We start from the raw sequence: 16,826 nt of genomic DNA, 5'->3' as shown, positions 1-16,826 counted from the left end.
CCTCATACATAACGCACACCCTAACCTCCCTCAGCGCGGGCACATAACGGAACCCCCCGAACTTCTGCGGAAACGCTCTCACGCGGCCCGCAGCACCGCCAGCATCAGCAAAGTCGTCGCGCTCAAACAGCGACTGAAAGAACGGCTCACTGGTGATATCGAAGACAAGGACAAGTTTCTGGATGCGCGCAATGTCCCACTCATGCCACACCTTCGTCTCCTCCCTTACCCGCCCCGCGAAGCGCGGCGGGAAGCGGGTCGCGCCCGACCCCCGTGGGTGGAAGTGCGCCGGAACGTCGAGGTAGCGGGTGGTCGGCTAGACCGTCGAGCTCGGCCTCAACCGCCTTAAAAGTGGAGATGCTGTTTGCAGGGCTTGTTCGGCGCAGTCGAAGGTGGCGAGGAAGGTGTGCGTGCGGTACAGCGCTTCTTTCGCTTCCTCGGACGCTTGCTTGCAGGTCTGCAGCAGCGCGGCGTTGACGAGAGGCTGGTTAGTGGGGTACTCCTGGCGATGCTGCGGGATGACGGCGTGGGGCCTATCTCAGACAGGTCTTGGGATCGGTGGGTGTGTCGGACGAGGTGATCGGGGCTAGGGCGTGGTCGTATACCATATCCCTCAATTCGCGCGGGAGGTCGAAGAAGCGGAAAGAGCTGGTGGGTTGCCATTCGGGCTTGGGTTCGGGCTGGGGGACAGGGACGCTGGCCTTCTTCTTCTTTATAGTGAAGAAGACGTTATATGGAGCGTGGCGCTTGCGTTTTCGATGGAAAGTAATCAGTGTCTATTATAATGCACAAGATGAAGTTGGTGAGAGTGAACTTACAAGAGAAGCCGGACCGACGACTTCCGTCAGGTCTGCGCGGTACGCATTGTCTTCTAGTAGATTGGGTGTAGTAGCTGTAGTGGATAGCACGAGCCTGATTGTGGTGGGTTGAGCGTTGAAAAAAGAGGTGATGGCGGGAAGAAGGTAGCTTGTCGAGCGTTGTCGAGGTATTTACAAAGGTAGGATCCGGCGACTAGAGACTGGGAGTCAGTGAATGCAGTACAGCAAAGTTAAAGGCAACAATATCATGTCAGCACGAAGATTTAGTGCATGAGCAGAGGATCCTAGTGAAAGAAACTTCAAAGTTCCGAAATTGAACATCTTCAATATTGGATGCGACTAGCTTTACCACATGGGTAATAGCTACACCGAAAGCCCACCGCATACAGTAGCTCTACTAGACCGACCCCTGCGGTCCGTCATGCATACCGAGCCAAACAACTAGCATCGCTGCTCTGTTCGCATATTATCGCCATAACGCCAATCTTTAACAACCCAAGGGACCCACCACCCAACCGGACATCCGTCCTTCCAGCAAGAAACGCTCGCCGGAGAAGAAAAGAAAAGACGGAGAATGAGAAAAGAAAAAGAGAAATTATATACAACACCAACGTCTATGCCTCAGTTTCTCGCAGCTTGCGCTTGCTTCAATCCGGGGCTCTGCACACCAGCAGTGCCTGGAGTCCCACTCGCACTCCTGGATGGCGGTCTCCCATTGCCAAGCTGCGGACTGCCGCTGCCGCCTTGTCCCATCTGTCCCTGTCCCTGCGTCTGCGGTCGTTGATTCATTATTTGGCGTGCCATCTGCGTATGATACTGCGCTGAATTTGGGCTTGGTGACCCTGCAACACCAACTCCGCCGTTCCCATTGACGCTAGACATGAAGCCATTCCCAGTCGGCATGGGCGAGCCCATCCCAGAGGCCGAACCTGTGGCCGCGCTCATGGCCGAGTTGCGCGCAGCTTGCACTGTCTTCTGCACCATATGCGTCGCTTGTTTCTGAACCTGCTCCTGTGTCCAATCAGGGTGCTGGGCACGAACTTGCTGCATGTATTGGCCGAGGACTGGGAGATGGCCGCTGGAGAGAGGCCGGGAGGGATTCTGATAGCCGACCGGATTGATTTGACCCATCCGTGGAGATCCGGCTGACGTTTGCATGCCGTTCATAGAGATGTTCGGGCTACCATTCATGCCTTGGCCGCTCATAGAAGCCATCATTGCTTGGTTGGGGATGCCGTTGCCACCATTCATACCTCCAGCCAAATTACTAGCCATGTTGATTTGTTGTTGCTGAAGCTGGAATTGGTGTTGATTAGTATTTGGGAACTGACTCCGCTGCATGGCGAGCCGGACGTTTTCCGGAGGAGGCATGCCCTGTCGATTCTGCATATTGGCCTGCATTGGGGCTTGAGGGATACTAGGGGCCCCCATAGGCATTCCGGACATATTGCCGTTTGGGAAGTTTCCCTGCATGACGGGTTGGCCGGGGTGTGATCCAGTTCGAATGTTCGCGTTGGGAGTTTGTGACTGCGCGGTTGTGGTCGATAAGGGGCTTGGAACGTGAGTTCCATTGGGAGTACTGTTTCGCGGAGGTTGGCCGACACCATTTGCTGGATTGGGTTGTCCTGGAGCTTGGGGTTGGCGTTGTGCAGCGGCAGCCTGCCTTTGCATTTGTTGGCGGTACAGCTCCTGTCTCTCGCGCGCCTTTTCGTTTCGCTCATGATGAAGTCGGCTAAACTCTTGCGGGGTATGGACGCTTGTCTTCGGCGCAGTAGGCTCGTGTGCTTTGCGGAGCTGAGCAGCTTTGGCAGCTAAAACATTATTAGTACGTGATCTTTTACGATGAAGAAACCATGATCATCAACACAGCGGCCGAGAAATAAAATTATTGACAGACATAAAACAGGCAAGAAAGACACATTCGCTCGAAGGCTAAAAGTCCAAAAACAAAGATAAAGAGGTAAGACAAATAAGAAGACCACGCCCAAGGGATATCTACTACCGTGTACCGCCCACTGAGATGCGTAGAACAAGAATGACGAGTAGTAGAATAGTGGTGGAGCTTACATTCTTGCTGCTTGTGCGCCGCCGACTCGCGTTTCCGAGCCAGCTTCCTCATTCCATCAATAATGGCAAGATAGCGATTATTCTTACGTCTTTCCACCCGGATGGGTTGAGTAGTCCGCCTCCGCACCTGTGACGACAGTGGTTGTCCGGCAGATTGGGCTTGTTGTTGCAGCTGCTGTTGCAAGGCCTGCTGTTGAGCTGAGACCGTTCGTTGCGCAGCCTCCAGTCGGGACTGGTAAGTTCGGAAGTACTGAGTTTTGGACATCTCAGCCGGTAGACCCTCCAGCTGCACCCACCTCTCGAAACATTCCCAAGGTGTTCGTCGCTCCGGGCCGGAAGTGAACATCGAGGGCATCGCCATGCAAGACGCAATTAACGACCAGTTGAAGGTATACTCCTTGACGAAATTCCGCAACTTCTGATCCTCCTCCCAAAGCCATTGAGACGATGCCCGAGATTCGAAGAAACTGGTCGACGGCATGGCAAACTCGGAAGGCGGTCGGAACGCGTGGCCGGCTTGGATTCGATCTCGCACATGCTTGTTCTCCGGATTAAAGAGAGCAACATCCGTCATTTCTGGGTCTAGATCATTCCTGTTAAAGCGGCGTCCGGGCGTTGAGGGCATCGAATGCTCAGTGGTTGTTTGTGATCTGCTAAGCGGACGACTGGGAGGCTCATCTTCTTGATCATAATCATATCGACTACGCTTTCGAGGAGGGCCGTTGACGAGCGACTTCATTTTGCTAGTGACTAGTCTTGACACAGGTAGGATAGACGGCTCGGATATCAGCGCTGCCGATGCATCGTTGAAATCAGTCTCCAGAGTTGGCTCATAAGCGGGCAGCTGTCGGAGAGTCTCCTCCCAATAAGGTGTTCGATCCATCTTTATCATGACATCGTTGAACCCAAAAGCGAAGAGGCCCGAAGGGGGGTTTGAGCCGAATTTTGCAAGGAGTTCGTCGTCATCGGGTAGCGACTCGTTTTCTGTCTCATTCGGTCCTGAAGCGATAAGATCAGGCGTAGGGGCATCCGCCATATCTTCATCGTTTCCTGGAGCATGTGGTGGTCGTCGGGCTTTGACCTGCTTAATTTTCCTCTCTTCTGGACTGCTATTGACGAAATCGGCACACCACTCGGCGATAGTGGCAGCAAGTGAAAGCTTCCACTTCCGCTCTTCCCTGAAATCTGTGGACATCCATTTCATCTCGGCAAGAACATGGTCGAGGTGGCTAGTGAGCCGAGGCGGCTCTCGACATCTCTGGAGTTGTCGCAACGACCAACGATTGGCATTCTGCAACTGGTAAACGCGCTTCAGTATCTTGTAGTCTTGACATTCCCGTAATGTGGCCAGAGTATTTGAGGTGGTAACAGTCTTCCTCGCGGACTGAAGCAGCTCTTGAAGAGGCGTAGATCGAGGCGGATGGTGTGCTTGGTACGAAAACAATCCCTGGAGGTAATCCTTGCTCTCGTCCTGGGAAGCTCCTCGAAGCGCAGCATAATCCTCGTTGAGTGATTGGACAGCGCTGGAAGGGCGTGCAACATCCGGTTTGGCAATAACTATGGTCGAAGCTCTCGACTTGCGTCTGCTTTCTGCAGGGCGTGGACGAGATGGCGTCACAGGACCAGATCTGGGAGTTAGTGTACCACCGGCATGTGGGGTCTCGCCCAGAATCTCTGAAACCGATTTTTGCCGCATAGCTCCAGATGAAACACGAGTAACCATGCGCGTGGGCGGCGATCGAATTGCCGACTGGGTATCTTTCGTTGCAAGGTCAGGCGCATCTTCCATTTCGACATCGGCGGGAGGCGTGGTTTGCTTGGTCGGAGTTCTTTGTGGTTCTACTGGAACGACATCCGGTTTGCTTTGACTTGATTCTAGATGATCAGCGACGGTCGTAGATGGAGTTGGCAATGAATGCTGTTGAGAAGTATCCGCTTGTTGAAGGCCTTCATTCGCCTGGGCATCATCGACCATTTCCTCGGCGTGTTGAGTGAGCGAGTCGGCAAGGGAATGCGCGCCGACAGTGCCTGATACACCATTATCCTTGGTAGAGTCTCTCATCTCTCGAATCGCTTGTTCGCGCTCCAGTTGGGTCTGCGCATCAGGAGTTTCCGGCGTCGCATCTCTTCCAGTATTGACCTGCAGTCCCTTGGAGTTCCGTTCTGTCGATCCACCTGCTATCTGCGAGACTCCATCGGGGAACGTCTCCTCTTCCGGGCTTGTGTCAGGGGAGCGTTGGTTAGGTCGAGGGGTCGCTGTCGACTGGCCCATGGTTGACGACGGCGAAGAAGCAAGATCTCCCGCATGAGGTAGTCCCAGCCTCTCGTCATCCTTCCGCTCCCTTTCAGCCGTCTTTTCCAAAGCACGCGTCGTGTCTTCCAAGCGTTTCTCTTGTTCTTTCTTCGGGGGTAGGTGCACGACTTGCGGCGGTTGAGGTGGTGCTTCAGAGTCGTGGTTGGGAAGGGCAGAGTCTGGTAGGTTGGCTGTGTCGTCTACTGTCTCTGGCATAGCTTTCTTAGGGTCCACAGATGGCTCTTCAGATACGGTCCTTGCCTGGTTATCATCGTTGTCGTGGGTAGGTTCATCAGGCTTCGGAGTAATGGATTTGGTCGCGTCCGAATCCTCGACACCATCAGGCGCAGCATGGTCCAATGGAGCCTGAGTGGACTTTGATACCTTCGCCGAGGATTTCAGGTTCCGTTTGGGCATCGCGTCATTGGCAGTCAAAGGTTCGGGGGTCGAAGCAGGCTGGTGTCGCGACGGCGAGGCAGAGACTCTCTTGGGGCGTTCACCGGCGGCGACCTGGAGGGAATTGGCAGCAGGCGCGGGCGAAGAGGGCGCATCCAGAGGCTTGGTAATTGATAGACTGGTAGACTTTGGTGACAGCTTTGCATTTTCGTAGGGTGAGAGTAAGGTAGAGTCGCGAAAGTGACGGCCTCTGCACGCGGCATTAGCATTGCGAACGGCGATAATTAATTCAATCAAATTAAATAACGGAATGCTTACTTGGAGATGTCATTCTCATCTAAGTAGTGCAGCTCATGCTCGTTGGGCTCGTGGTCGAAGAAGTCGAAGTCGAAGCCGAGCGCGGGCTGCGGGTGGTGTTGGGGGCTCAGGAAGGTGGTATAGGCGTAGAGCTCGCGCAGTTTACGCTTGCGGGAGAGCTCACAGGAACTACAACGCCGATAATAAGCACAACCACGCCGGGGCAAAACAAACGGAGCGATTTTCTGGTTTCGCATCGTGCAGTTCTATCGCAAAATGCGTTCTGCGACCGTAAAATCGGGCGTGACTTACGTGATCTCATTCTTTTTCGCCCTGGCTGTCGCATCACGAAGTTCGTCTAGGGACATATGAAGGCCGAACCTGCCTGAACGACATCCGTCATTCGCGAGTACGTCCAGGGCGATGATTTGGGGCGGAGCTGGAAGGGTTTGTTGATGGAAAGTGATGAAGTCGTGATGGCACCGAGCACAAGATAGACGGTGGTGTCGGGAGAGAAGGCCTGATTCCAGAGACTGCCCAGTCGTGCCAGTCTTATCGCGGGAGGCGGTCAGCCCAAGTGTGGCAGAATAAAAAAAATACCACCACCGCACCTCACCGCGAGACCACCGCATACACAGTGCAATATCACACTATTGTCAAACCAGCCATGGCGAAACGGAAACTGGACGGTGTAGATGGCGTCGCACTACCCGCGAGCACAAAGAGAGGGAAACAGGACGCCGGCAAACCTGCACGCCAAACATCAAACTCGGTGAAGCCTGTGCCTATTAAGAGCAATGGGGATGCTCCGAAGAAAGAGAACGGAACTGTCCAGAAGAAGAAGCCAGTTGTCGAGGATGCCGTCCTCGAGTCAGCGGTTGTTCAGTTAGGAGAGGATGTCGATTCAGCCACTATTCAAATAATCACGGGATCATACGAGAGGACTCTCCACGGCTTTACCGCAGTCATTTCAAGAACCATCCCGGAACCAAGAGATGCGCCAGAACTCAAAGATACCAGTAATGAAGCTACTGAGGATGATTCGACTTCTAAACTCAACGGAAAGAGCAAGGTTGCAGACGCCACGAATGGGACCAGCTCAGCCATCACCAAAAAAGACCCTCCCTCAAAAGACTCCAAAGCTACCCTCTCCTTCACAGACACCTTCCTGTTCACCGCCCACACTTCTTCCATCCGATGCCTTGCCGTCTCGCCGCTCAAATCCGCCTCCACCCCCGGCTCCAACACCTCCCAATCCGTCCTCCTGGCCACCGGCTCCGCCGACGAGCGCATCAACCTCTACAACCTCTCTACCGTCCCGCCAAACCCCTCTTCAATCCCGAAACTCCCCACACTAGCTGGGACATCAATCTCCGAGAACCCCCGCAACCGCGAACTTGGCGCCCTTCTGCACCACTTGTCTGCTGTCACGTGCCTCGCTTTCCCGACACGAGCCAAATTGCTGAGTGCGGCTGGCGACAACACGATTGCGATTACCCGGACTCGCGACTGGACGCCGTTATCGACTATCCGTGCGCCGGTGCCGAAGGCGGTGGGGCGGCCGAGTGGAGACACTGCTGCGCCGGGCGAAGTACCAGCTGGAGTAAACGACATCGCGGTGCATCCGAGTCTGAAGCTCATGCTGAGCGTGGGCAAGGGCGAAAAATGCATGCGGTTGTGGAATTTGGTTACGGGAAAGAAGGCAGGCGTGTTGAACTTCAGCCGGGACTTACTCGCTGCCGCTGGGGAGGGGCGGTGGGATACCGGCGAGGGTAGGAAGGTGGAGTGGGACCCTGCTGGGGAGGAGTACGTGGTTGGGTTTGAGAGGGGGGTGGTGGTGTTTGGGATGGTATGTTCTCTATCCCTCTCCCTCTTTATTCTCCTTCCTCTGCTTCATATAAATATAATTGGGTTTGACTAACGCCCTCAGGATTCCAAACCCTCCGCCCTAATCCTCCCCACCCCCAGGACAAAACTTCACCAACTTCACTATCTCCCCTCAACTGCTTCTACTACTCCCATCCTCGCCCTCTCAACAGAAGACGGCCGCATCCTCTTCTACCCCACCGCCGCCCCTACCACCTCTCCCTCTTCATCCCCCGCTCCTGATACCTCACTCCCCAACAAAGGCCCCGCACTCGACCTTCCTTCTCTCTCTCCAATCGCAACCCTCGGCGGCGCGCTCGCTGGTATCGCCGGACGGATCAGAGACTTCACTATCCTCGCACCGTTCATCAACGGACCGCTATTCGTCGTCACCGGAAGCAGCGACGGAGCCGTACGGATATGGGGCATCCAAGCCGGAGAGCTAGAGCATAGTACAGACGCGAAGCAGGTAGGCACGCTACTAGGCACATACGAGACAGGCGCCAGGATCACCTGTTTAACAAGCTTTGTCATGTCTGGAACCGCAGAGGAGAAGGGCGAGGAGGAGCAAGCTGTCGTCGGCGCCGATGCTTTAGAGAGCAGTGATAGCGGGGAGGAGAGTAAGAGCGATTAGAGCAGAGATTGGAATGAGCCTCTAGCATAGCAGGTTTAATACCGTACCGTGTCACCTCAGACAGCGTCCTGAATTATGAAAATGTAGTGAAGGTCGTCAACCCTGAACAGATGGAACTGTGCGAAGACACTTGGCTGGATTGGTCACGAGCGGCGAGAATATGGAATAGCGACAGAGATGAGTTGTTGTTGCTGTGACTACAAGGAGGTAGAACAGGGGCTCGGAGATTCCTAGGTAGATGGTTCAACGTCCTGTTTAACACGTTGACGTCTCCCGTGATCCAAGTCCCGCGCGCCAGTGCCATGCCTATGAAATATACCCCCGCGTCTGGGAAGACACGAGACTTTGGGGAAGAAACGACACTGAGCTGTTCCCCAGAGTTCAACCCGTTGTCACCTCACCTCGGAATCCAGGGAGAATACGACACTAAATTTTTGCTTCTTCCCATAAACTCAACCCGTTGCCAGACTACAATGTAAAGAGCCCGCGGTGCTTGCCCAAATTCGACGAGAATCGGGGGTTCTTAGCAGCGAGCTGAGGATGAGGACGAAGAAGGTGAGGCTGGTGAGCTGGGCCTGAAGTCGAAGGAGCGGTTGTAGATGAAAGGTAAGGATTCGTTAAAAGCGGAGATGAGGCCGTAGATGAAGCTGTTATCTAAGGCGGCGAAGGCGGTGAAGGGGTCGGTGGTGAGGAGGCGAAGAGAGCGAGAGAGGTGGTAGTTCAGGTGGGTGTGCGGGCAGGTGGTTGGTAGAGAGGTGGGCAAGACAGCGGGCGTGTTCTTGTAAGAGGAGGATGGTGTGGCGCGATTCGGAGAGGGTGAGCTAGTGATTTTAGTGATTGAGGATGTTGGTGTGATAATAGTAGGGGAAGGCGTATCGTAGTGAAGCTCCGAAAACTGCTACGAAGAACTAGAAGAGGAAGCGTTATTCCTCGGCTTCGACTATATAGCCAGTGATCGCGAGTGCTTGTGGCGGTCATGTGTGGCGGTCATGTTGTTAAGCTCAATCATTAAGGGCCATAGCTTTCCTCAGCCTAGATATTTCAAGTAAAATGCGAACCTCTCATCTACTAATTTGCCCAGCAGCTCAGTTGGTCGGCCACATCGTGTGTAAGCCCGCGGCCGGTTCCCAGGCATTATACCTCGCGAGGTAGTGTTTCACTACCGTCGACAACCTCACTTGGCTGGGTCTTGAGTTCGATTCTCGATTCGACCAACCCTTGTGTTAAAAAGTTGAGTTGACTTCGGGCGGCCTGGTTCGTAGAGAGGCTTGGAAGCCTGGTAAAGAGGATGTATGCAGTTGGTGCGTGAGGCTGAGAGTGGCCGGTTAAGATGACGGATTGAAGAATACCGCGGGCGGGCGGACATAGAGAAACCCCTCCGGGGTGGCTACACCCTCGAAAGAGGGTGGTGTTTTGCTCCTTAGATGTTCTTTTTTTGCTCTACACAACCTTACACCTTAGTATTGGCTGATGAGTGGGATGCCCAGATGCTGGCATTGCGGTTCATTCCAACATTTTACATCGTTTTAAAGTGAACAAAATGCTGGCATTTCCTAAAGCGAAAAGTACAGCGGGAAGAATAGAAACATAAAGAGCTTAGCTTTCTATACTTTACTGTCTATAGGTCGCTACGAGAATTTATGGTAGCGTGCTCTTAATGCTATGTTCAAAGTTCACGGGACGATCCAAGATCTCGAGGAGAAGTATGGGCATTCGAGCAGTCGAGCAGAGATATACTATGTATGCATTCGCCTTGACGGCAGTGTGAATCTGGGAGGAATGATTACATATATGCTGGTGGTTATCAGGCAGCTGTCTCGACCGGTCGACTTCACAGTATCGACATTCGTGCAGTGCTGAAAGAGTAGTGAGCATCCTGAGCATGATGAGGTTAGTTAGAAAGGTGGATCGCTTAGTCACCTCATTCACGGAAAGGCCGAGGTCCCAGGGTCAACCTCAACTCCATGATACAGCTCTAAATCTTATCCCATCCTGCATCAATCGTCTCTTTTGTCCCGGCCTTGCATTTCTCCTCTTCTAACGCTTCTGAAAGGCAACCATGCCCGCCTTCACCCACCCTTTCGCCGCCTCCCCAGACATAATCCGCTCCCACCAAAAAGACGCCTACTTCCAAGGCCTCCTCCTACAACACCTCTCTACGATCCTCCGCAATCTCTACGGTGCCCGTACCGCGCATGCATACACCACTGAAGCGCGGACCTTCGCCGAGCTCCTTTACCTGGGCCTCACCACAGGCCTCGGCAACCGCACGCTGGGCGAGGAATACACCGACATCGTGCAAGTAGAAGACGCGACACTCCGTCTCCCCAATCTCGCACGGCGATCAGGATATATTATATCAACCGTCTTAGTACCCTATGGCCTCGGACGCATCCTACCCGCCTTTCGCAGACGAATACGCGCGAAACTCGAAGCGAATCTCCGGCAGCGCGCGCGGAAAGGACAGAAAGAGCAAGGAAGCGCGGGATATAAACTGCAGTCCTATATCTTACACAATCTGGACACGATAACATCGCCGTCGCCCATATATGCTCTGTCGCTAGCAACGTTTTACTTCAGCGGCGCGTACTACCACCTCGGGAAGCGCATCTGGGGCCTACGATACATCTTCACGCGGAAAGTCGAGGAGAGCGAGCAGCGTGTCGGGTATGAGGTGCTCGGCGTGCTGCTCGTGCTGCAGATGGCTGTGCAGGCCTACTTGCACATGCAGAACACCGTCTCCGTGGCGAATACACCGTCGGTGATGGGATCGAGCGTGGTGCTCGACCATGGTGTCGAAGTCTCGTTGGCACCCGATGCATACAGCGCCAATAATGCGCTGTTGTTTGAGTCATCGGCGCCGAATACGCAGGATCCGCAGAGCCTACAGCGGATCACGCAGACGGAAGTGCTCGGCAGGCCGCGATACGATCTGAAGAATGAGTCGGAGATGGAGTGGATTAGCGGAACACAGCAGAGGAAGTGTACACTTTGTTTGGAGGAGATGAAGGATCCTAGCGTCACGATCTGTGGGCATATGTTTTGTTGGGGTTGTATTGGGGACTGGGCAAGGGAGAAGCCAGAGTGTCCGCTTTGTCGCCAGAGTTGTTTGGTGCAGCATGTTTTGCCCTTGAGAGGGTTTTAGTGGAAGCGGGTTGGTTTCTGCATGTAGGTACTGAATAAAGCGAGGTAATCAGAAAGACCCATCTCGAAGCCTATGGCAAGTCTGTGTACACTTCTTTGCCACCGTTGGAGGTGCCTCAACATACTTTCAAAAATCAAAGCCCATTACTCCGGGCCACGCAGTAAGCTAGGTAGGCCACCCCAGAGGGCGGCAGCCAGGTCTGCACAGAGCTGCGACGAGGTAAAGTATGCCATTCCCTTTCATAATAAGGCTTGCTTCTCTTTTTGGAAACCAAGTACCTAGAGACCTGTATACACTTTCCTAGTGCTGTAAGAGGTGCTTCAACATACCTTCAAGGATCTAAAAAATATTGGATTTCATCACAACTGGGATATCGAGCACATCCAGCGCTTGTTAATGGTCTTTGAGTTGAACTACAAGGAGACTGAAATACTTTTCGATCCTCTTGATGGGCATGCTGACTTGGGTTGCCATGGCCCCGACCCAGCTCGCTTCCGTGCACTGCATTACATGCCCAACCTCCGCGAGGTGCACGTGGTGATGGTATACAATGGCCGAGTAACGCCGGCGCTGCGAGAGTTTTTCGAAGGAAAATCCGAACACGCGCCTAAACAACCTACAACCAACGATACAGTCTCTGATTCTCGCGACGCCAAAACATGCAGAGATCAAGTGGGGCTGCACGACGAACGAGTATAAGGAAATGTTTCACCTTCCTTTCAGGTTCTAAACGAAGAAAGCGAGAAGAATACCATGGGGCGTCGCACTAGAAGAAGTATTGAAAGAGGTGGCGGATGGGTTCAATGAGTTGGAGAGGGTGGATGCTGAGGTCTTTGTGAAGGGTGACAGCACTGTGAGCGTTGTTGGGGCGCCAGCGGGGATCACGAGAGCGGGATGAATGTGGCTATATCGAGTACAACACCAGCAGCCAGGTCTGTGTACACTTACTTGCAGCCGTCTGGGGCACTTCAACGAATGAATCAACGTCGGAATAGGACACAAGGTCATCAAACGCGTGAATCTCATGTCCCTCTCTGAGCCTCCAGATTCCTACAGTCATAAGTTCGGGCACACGGGTATTCCACTGCTCTGGCATCACTCTTGCTCTCTCGATATCACTGTAAGGTGTGTCTTAGGTAACATGTTTCTAACAAGTCAAAAGGTACTCTGATTTCCCTTGCGTTGACCTACAATTTGATTTTAGATTTTTCAATGCCTGTCGGGGTACCTCAACGGATGAATCAGAATCGGAATAGGGTGAAAAGCTTATAAACGCGTGCTTCACGACGTTACTAACCGGTTGTCAAGGCGGCCGGAGCCGCGAGACACGGCGGTGCATGAGTGGGATATCGAGAGCATTCGGAAGCTGGGGTTACTGTTTGATCTGACGCAGGAGAGTGGGATGGAGCAGGGGCGGTATTTTGATCTGCCGATGGGTGGGGATTTGGATGGCGGGGAGGGGGAGGGAGATGAGATGCCGGTGGCGGCGGGGTATAGGGCGTTGCATTATATGCCGGCGCTGACGGAGGTGAAGGTTGTGTTTGCGTATGGCCGGGGCACGAGCAGGGCGGTATGGTCTTTTTTCGAGGGAAGGACGCATGAGGTGCCGGAGGGGCTGGGGAGGGTGATGAGGGCGCTGCTGGAGGCGACGCCGATAGGGGTGGTGGTGAAATGGGGGTGGACGCGGGGGGAGTATGAGGAGTTGTTTCCGCCGATGAAGGAGGATTGGATGTATGCGAGTCAGGCGGAGAGACTGAGTGCCGAGGTGAAGGTTGCGGGTGAGGAGGTATTGAGGGGCGTGGTGGAGGGGATTGAGCGTGAAGGGGTGGAGAGGATGGAGGCGGAGGTGTTTATGAGAGGGGAGGAGGAGGAGGATTGGGGTCGTGCGATGAAGTGTGCAAGCAGTGCGTACTAACTTTCTGTCCTTCCTCCAGCGGAGGGCTCGAGCAAGTGGCAGCTGCGATATTCCTTTTCTTTCTTTGCTAGTAATAGGAGCCGGTGCATGAACAATTGAAGTCGGGCCATAAACAATACGAGCATATATCCCCATCGCTCATCTCCAAGCAGTTATCTCGCCGCTCACAAAACCCTCGACCCCAGCCAAAGCGCCCATCTAATCCTCTTTTGTTCTTCGCGCTCTTTTCTCCTCTCAACAATCAACACCAAATTATCCCACTCCCTCCTCTTCCCCTCACGTGTCATCGCCGGCACCCTCCACACGCGACAAGCCACCTCGGAAGAACACAATGCTCTACACACGCAACAAGCCATCCCGTAAGGACGAAATGCTGTACGCATTTGCAGCCGCCATGACTCATTCCCAGAATACTCCATTTCGGCGAAATCCAAGTAGCGCAGGTCCAGCAGCGCGTCCTCCGCTGCTTTCGCAATGCGCGGATTATCAAAGCCAATATGCTTGCATGATGGGGTGTGGATGGTATCTGCCAGTCGTTGCAGGGCGGGCCGCGCGATTTTATGATCCAAGGCTCCAGCTGGTACCCGGACGAGGAAATATCGGGACCAGGCCGTGTGCTGCGATGTCCCACAGATGGCTTGGGCCGCGAGACAGATATGGCTCTTGGGGGCCTGGGCGAGTTGGGCGGGCGAGGAAGGCGCGGGTGAGGTGCGTGTCTTTGCAGTGGCTGCAGACATAATTGTAGTGGAGGAGGTGGATGCGGCGTTGATGCTCCGCTTTGCAGAGGTATTTATACTGCTCGTGATGTAAGACAGTCTTGACTTCATGCTTGTCGCTAAGGCTCCAGAGCCTTTTTTCAGGTAGTTTGAAAAGGATGGAGAAGCGCGTGCACGTCAAGCGGAGGACAAGGAGTGCCGGTGGGGATAGGTATTCTGAGACTAGGAAGAGCAGTTCCAGTGGGAGCTGGTAGAGCGGGCTGTGGGTCATGTTGTTTCTCGTTCAGGTGCGCAGAGCTTCCATTGGTGTAGGTGAAGGGCTCTTCGAGCTGGCCGGGTGATAGCGAGGTAGACGAATTTTGTAATCTTGGACATTTTTCTCGAAGGTGATTCGGATTCATCATAGATGAGGTTGTGACGTTTGAAATATTCTTCTCGATAAGCTATCATGGCCATGCTGAAGTTGGGTGATGGTTGGCTTTCGTAGTTGAGGGATGGATGATATTCGTGATTGCAGCTAGCGGAGAGAAGTTTGGAGAACGAAAGACTTGTAGGATTTTGAAAGTGCCTGTAGAAGAGTTGAGGGTGCTTGTGCTGGTACCACGGTTATGGTCGTCGACTGAATCATAGGTGTCGTTTTGAACCATGGTACGGCAGCCCAGGGAATACATATTAAGGAACTTCTACGACGGCAGGCCGTAGACGAACTATACATGCATAGATCTTTGACAAGGTAGTGCATACAATTGACTTCAGATTTTTAACAATTCTGAATCTATTAGACAGGGCTGAGTTTTGGAGCAGCTTTTAACGGCGCATTGATCTTCTGAAGTATCATCATCCAGATGGCAAAGACGAGGGCAGTAAGTCCGATAGATGTGCCGAGAAATATGCGCCAGCTTCGGTCGAGGTCAATAGCGAAGATTCCGCTGGACCAAATCGTCTATGTCAAGATCAGCACTCAATCTCCATGGCTAATAGTAGTCCACAAAGCCTACTGCGAGGAGCGTTGATGGCAAGAAGACCAGAGTGATGATCGTTATAGTCTTCATAGCTTGGTTGTCTCTCGCTGCGGACTCGGCAATGCTTGTACTAGTTTTGCTGTCTTGTCGAGCGATGAGGCTAAACGTCTAGAGAATTGTGAGTACGATGGATGGAAACACGGGGGAGAGTTAGAGTTCAGGTATTGACACCCTAGTCTATCACTGCTGGAATAACCCTCTTGGTTAAGAGATACCGCCATCATCAGTTGTCCCGTCAGGCAGCCGGCCATAGAACACAAGAGCCTTTGGGCAACGGCTCTGAATTAGCCGCCTCAATTTTCACCCCGGGTTCTAAATCTTGAAGCACCATTGCGGGGACCGAAAACAGGGATGCACCAGAAAAGAGTGCCAGATTTCGGCGAGGTGGTCCTATACGAGCAGAAATATAACTTACAACATTGATCTGGGACCCAACGCGGCTTAGCAGCTCCTGAAACTTATCTCTGGAGAATTGGCAAAGCTTCTCGTTGTATCGAATCTCTCCTTCGACTGTTTGTCGATGAGCGGGAGTCATTCCAGGCAATTTCAGCTCCTTGTTGGTTCTTTCAACTAGGTCTAGCATCATGCCGCAAAATTTGACGAATTCCGTAGCGAACTTCATCGTGGTCTCTGCCAAAGTCAGCTCCACGTTGATGGCGTGCAATTTCTGGAGCGTTTGGCCATAGTCCTTGTTCTCTTCACCCGCAAGGTCCACAGAGCTCTTGCCCTTAGTAGTCATCCAAGGCGTCATTCCAGTTTCTTCCTCCAGAAGACCTACCCCGTGCCAAAGGCTTCGAAGCCAGCGACCGAAACCACCGAGGCGATATTCTAGTAGGAATATCATCGGATAAAAAGGGTACCGCGCAATTAGATCTTTGTGCTGGATGCATTTGTCTCTCAGAGCTGACGCGTCCCTGTCTTGAGCCGCGAGGATTAGGCATATACATGCTTTATCGTGCAGTGTCATGCGGGACACGATCGTGACAGCACCGCTGTTTCTGGGTACTCGCACAATGAAGGCTAGCCTTTGTTGTTAGTGGTCCTGGTTATTCTTCTTGATGTACAATACAGACTTACAGATGGCAAAAGGCTGCGGACTCCCATCCTCGTAATGAACGTAGTGTGAGATATGCGGTATGCTGAACGCAAAGGTATGCGGAAGCTGGTGCGGAAATCCACAGGATTCGATCAGCGTACGTAATGTGTCTCGTGAGATTCGAAGGGGCTTCTCCTTGCTGGCGAAATCTGCAGCCCCGATGGCAGAGCTGCCAAGTTTAGACGATGCGTTATTATCAGGCTTTAGAGCACAAACAAGAGAATAAATGGAGGCGGGTTCTCAGTTTGAACATTCTGATTCGCAAGTTTATGTGTCGTGTTTTGAATCAACGACTGCAAAGAGAAGTACTGTACTTAGAACCTGAATGACGTGGAGATCTTGATTTTCTCGACATACAACATCGACTAACTTATTTCGAAGGGCATGATCATCCAATAAGTCAGAAGAGACTTGAGCATCCCGACTGTCGTAATATTGCACAGCCGTCTCGTCGTCACAATGAAGCTGCTCGATGTCTTGTTCAAATGTTCGACTGCTCATAGCGACCAATTGACTTCGAGCCGTTGGTTGTCTGTTTATCTCTAGTACGGTACTTGCGCA

The 16,826-nt window shown here is 53.0% G+C and overlaps 8 protein-coding genes across 8 annotated transcripts; 2 read left to right on the top strand and 6 right to left on the bottom strand.

Annotated features, from left to right (window-relative positions):
• Nucleotides 1–981: 981 nt before the first annotated feature.
• Nucleotides 982–6,374, bottom strand: BDZ99DRAFT_442256 (uncharacterized protein). Its single transcript, XM_033717804.1, has 4 exons — nucleotides 6,184–6,374; nucleotides 5,893–6,060; nucleotides 2,886–5,824; nucleotides 982–2,629 (listed from the first exon to the last, which is right to left on the bottom strand). The coding sequence occupies exons 1-4, from the start codon at nucleotides 6,237–6,239 to the stop codon at nucleotides 1,440–1,442; spliced, it is 4,353 nt and encodes a 1,450-aa protein (XP_033576881.1). The 5' UTR covers nucleotides 6,240–6,374; the 3' UTR covers nucleotides 982–1,439.
• Nucleotides 6,375–6,538: 164 nt separating this feature from the next.
• Nucleotides 6,539–8,371, top strand: BDZ99DRAFT_520012 (WD40 repeat-like protein; the record flags this gene model as incomplete). The annotated part of the gene is made up of 2 exons (XM_033725481.1): nucleotides 6,539–7,720; nucleotides 7,802–8,371. The coding sequence occupies 2 exons, from the start codon at nucleotides 6,539–6,541 to the stop codon at nucleotides 8,369–8,371; spliced, it is 1,752 nt and encodes a 583-aa protein (XP_033576880.1).
• A 512-nt stretch (nucleotides 8,372–8,883) lies between these two features.
• On the bottom strand, nucleotides 8,884–9,392 carry BDZ99DRAFT_299802 (uncharacterized protein). Its single transcript, XM_033714185.1, has one exon. The coding sequence runs from the start codon at nucleotides 9,347–9,349 to the stop codon at nucleotides 9,092–9,094; it is 258 nt and encodes an 85-aa protein (XP_033576879.1). The 5' UTR covers nucleotides 9,350–9,392; the 3' UTR covers nucleotides 8,884–9,091.
• Nucleotides 9,393–9,475: 83 nt separating this feature from the next.
• BDZ99DRAFT_462557 (uncharacterized protein) lies at nucleotides 9,476–9,868 on the bottom strand (the record flags this gene model as incomplete). Its single annotated transcript, XM_033719871.1, has 2 exons — nucleotides 9,476–9,747; nucleotides 9,826–9,868. 2 exons carry the CDS (start codon nucleotides 9,866–9,868, stop codon nucleotides 9,506–9,508), a joined length of 285 nt encoding a protein of 94 aa, XP_033576878.1. The 3' UTR covers nucleotides 9,476–9,505.
• Nucleotides 9,869–10,336: 468 nt separating this feature from the next.
• Nucleotides 10,337–11,740, top strand: BDZ99DRAFT_462556 (uncharacterized protein). Its single transcript, XM_033719870.1, has one exon. It carries the CDS (start codon nucleotides 10,431–10,433, stop codon nucleotides 11,514–11,516), a length of 1,086 nt encoding a protein of 361 aa, XP_033576877.1. The 5' UTR covers nucleotides 10,337–10,430; the 3' UTR covers nucleotides 11,517–11,740.
• A 919-nt stretch (nucleotides 11,741–12,659) lies between these two features.
• BDZ99DRAFT_562508 (uncharacterized protein) lies at nucleotides 12,660–13,548 on the bottom strand (the record flags this gene model as incomplete). Its single annotated transcript, XM_033727348.1, has 1 exon — nucleotides 12,660–13,548. A coding segment is annotated over one exon (660 nt), but the record flags the coding sequence as incomplete, so codon positions are not given.
• A 441-nt stretch (nucleotides 13,549–13,989) lies between these two features.
• Nucleotides 13,990–14,418, bottom strand: BDZ99DRAFT_520010 (uncharacterized protein; the record flags this gene model as incomplete). Its single annotated transcript, XM_033725480.1, has 1 exon — nucleotides 13,990–14,418. The coding sequence occupies one exon, from the start codon at nucleotides 14,416–14,418 to the stop codon at nucleotides 13,990–13,992; it is 429 nt and encodes a 142-aa protein (XP_033576875.1).
• Nucleotides 14,419–14,925: 507 nt separating this feature from the next.
• On the bottom strand, nucleotides 14,926–16,766 carry BDZ99DRAFT_520009 (uncharacterized protein; the record flags this gene model as incomplete). The annotated part of the gene is made up of 6 exons (XM_033725479.1): nucleotides 14,926–15,090; nucleotides 15,146–15,277; nucleotides 15,585–16,189; nucleotides 16,247–16,434; nucleotides 16,482–16,558; nucleotides 16,623–16,766. The coding sequence occupies 6 exons, from the start codon at nucleotides 16,764–16,766 to the stop codon at nucleotides 14,926–14,928; spliced, it is 1,311 nt and encodes a 436-aa protein (XP_033576874.1).
• Between the last annotated feature and the right edge of the window lie 60 nt (nucleotides 16,767–16,826).

This window comes from Mytilinidion resinicola (assembly GCF_010093595.1).
Source record: "Mytilinidion resinicola strain CBS 304.34 unplaced genomic scaffold BDZ99scaffold_9, whole genome shotgun sequence".
NCBI lineage: Eukaryota > Fungi > Ascomycota > Dothideomycetes > Mytilinidiales > Mytilinidiaceae > Mytilinidion > Mytilinidion resinicola.
This window is presented reverse-complemented; position numbering and strand designations above follow the sequence as displayed.

What these genes read in the sequence shown, in the direction of transcription:
- BDZ99DRAFT_442256 (XM_033717804.1), bottom strand. Translation starts at nt 6,239, where the DNA reads ATGTCCCTAGACGAACTTCGTGATGCGACAGCCAGGGCGAAAAAGAAT. An exon ending in GATGAGAATGACATCTCCAA is followed by an intron (nt 5,825 to 5,892) that starts GTAAGCATTCCG and finishes TGCCGCGTGCAG; the next exon opens with AGGCCGTCACTTTCGCGACT. An exon ending in GGCGCACAAGCAGCAAGAAT is followed by an intron (nt 2,630 to 2,885) that starts GTAAGCTCCACC and finishes ATAATGTTTTAG; the next exon opens with CTGCCAAAGCTGCTCAGCTC.
- BDZ99DRAFT_299802 (XM_033714185.1), bottom strand. Translation starts at nt 9,349, where the DNA reads ATGACCGCCACAAGCACTCGCGATCACTGGCTATATAGTCGAAGCCGA.
- BDZ99DRAFT_462556 (XM_033719870.1), top strand. Translation starts at nt 10,431, where the DNA reads ATGCCCGCCTTCACCCACCCTTTCGCCGCCTCCCCAGACATAATCCGC.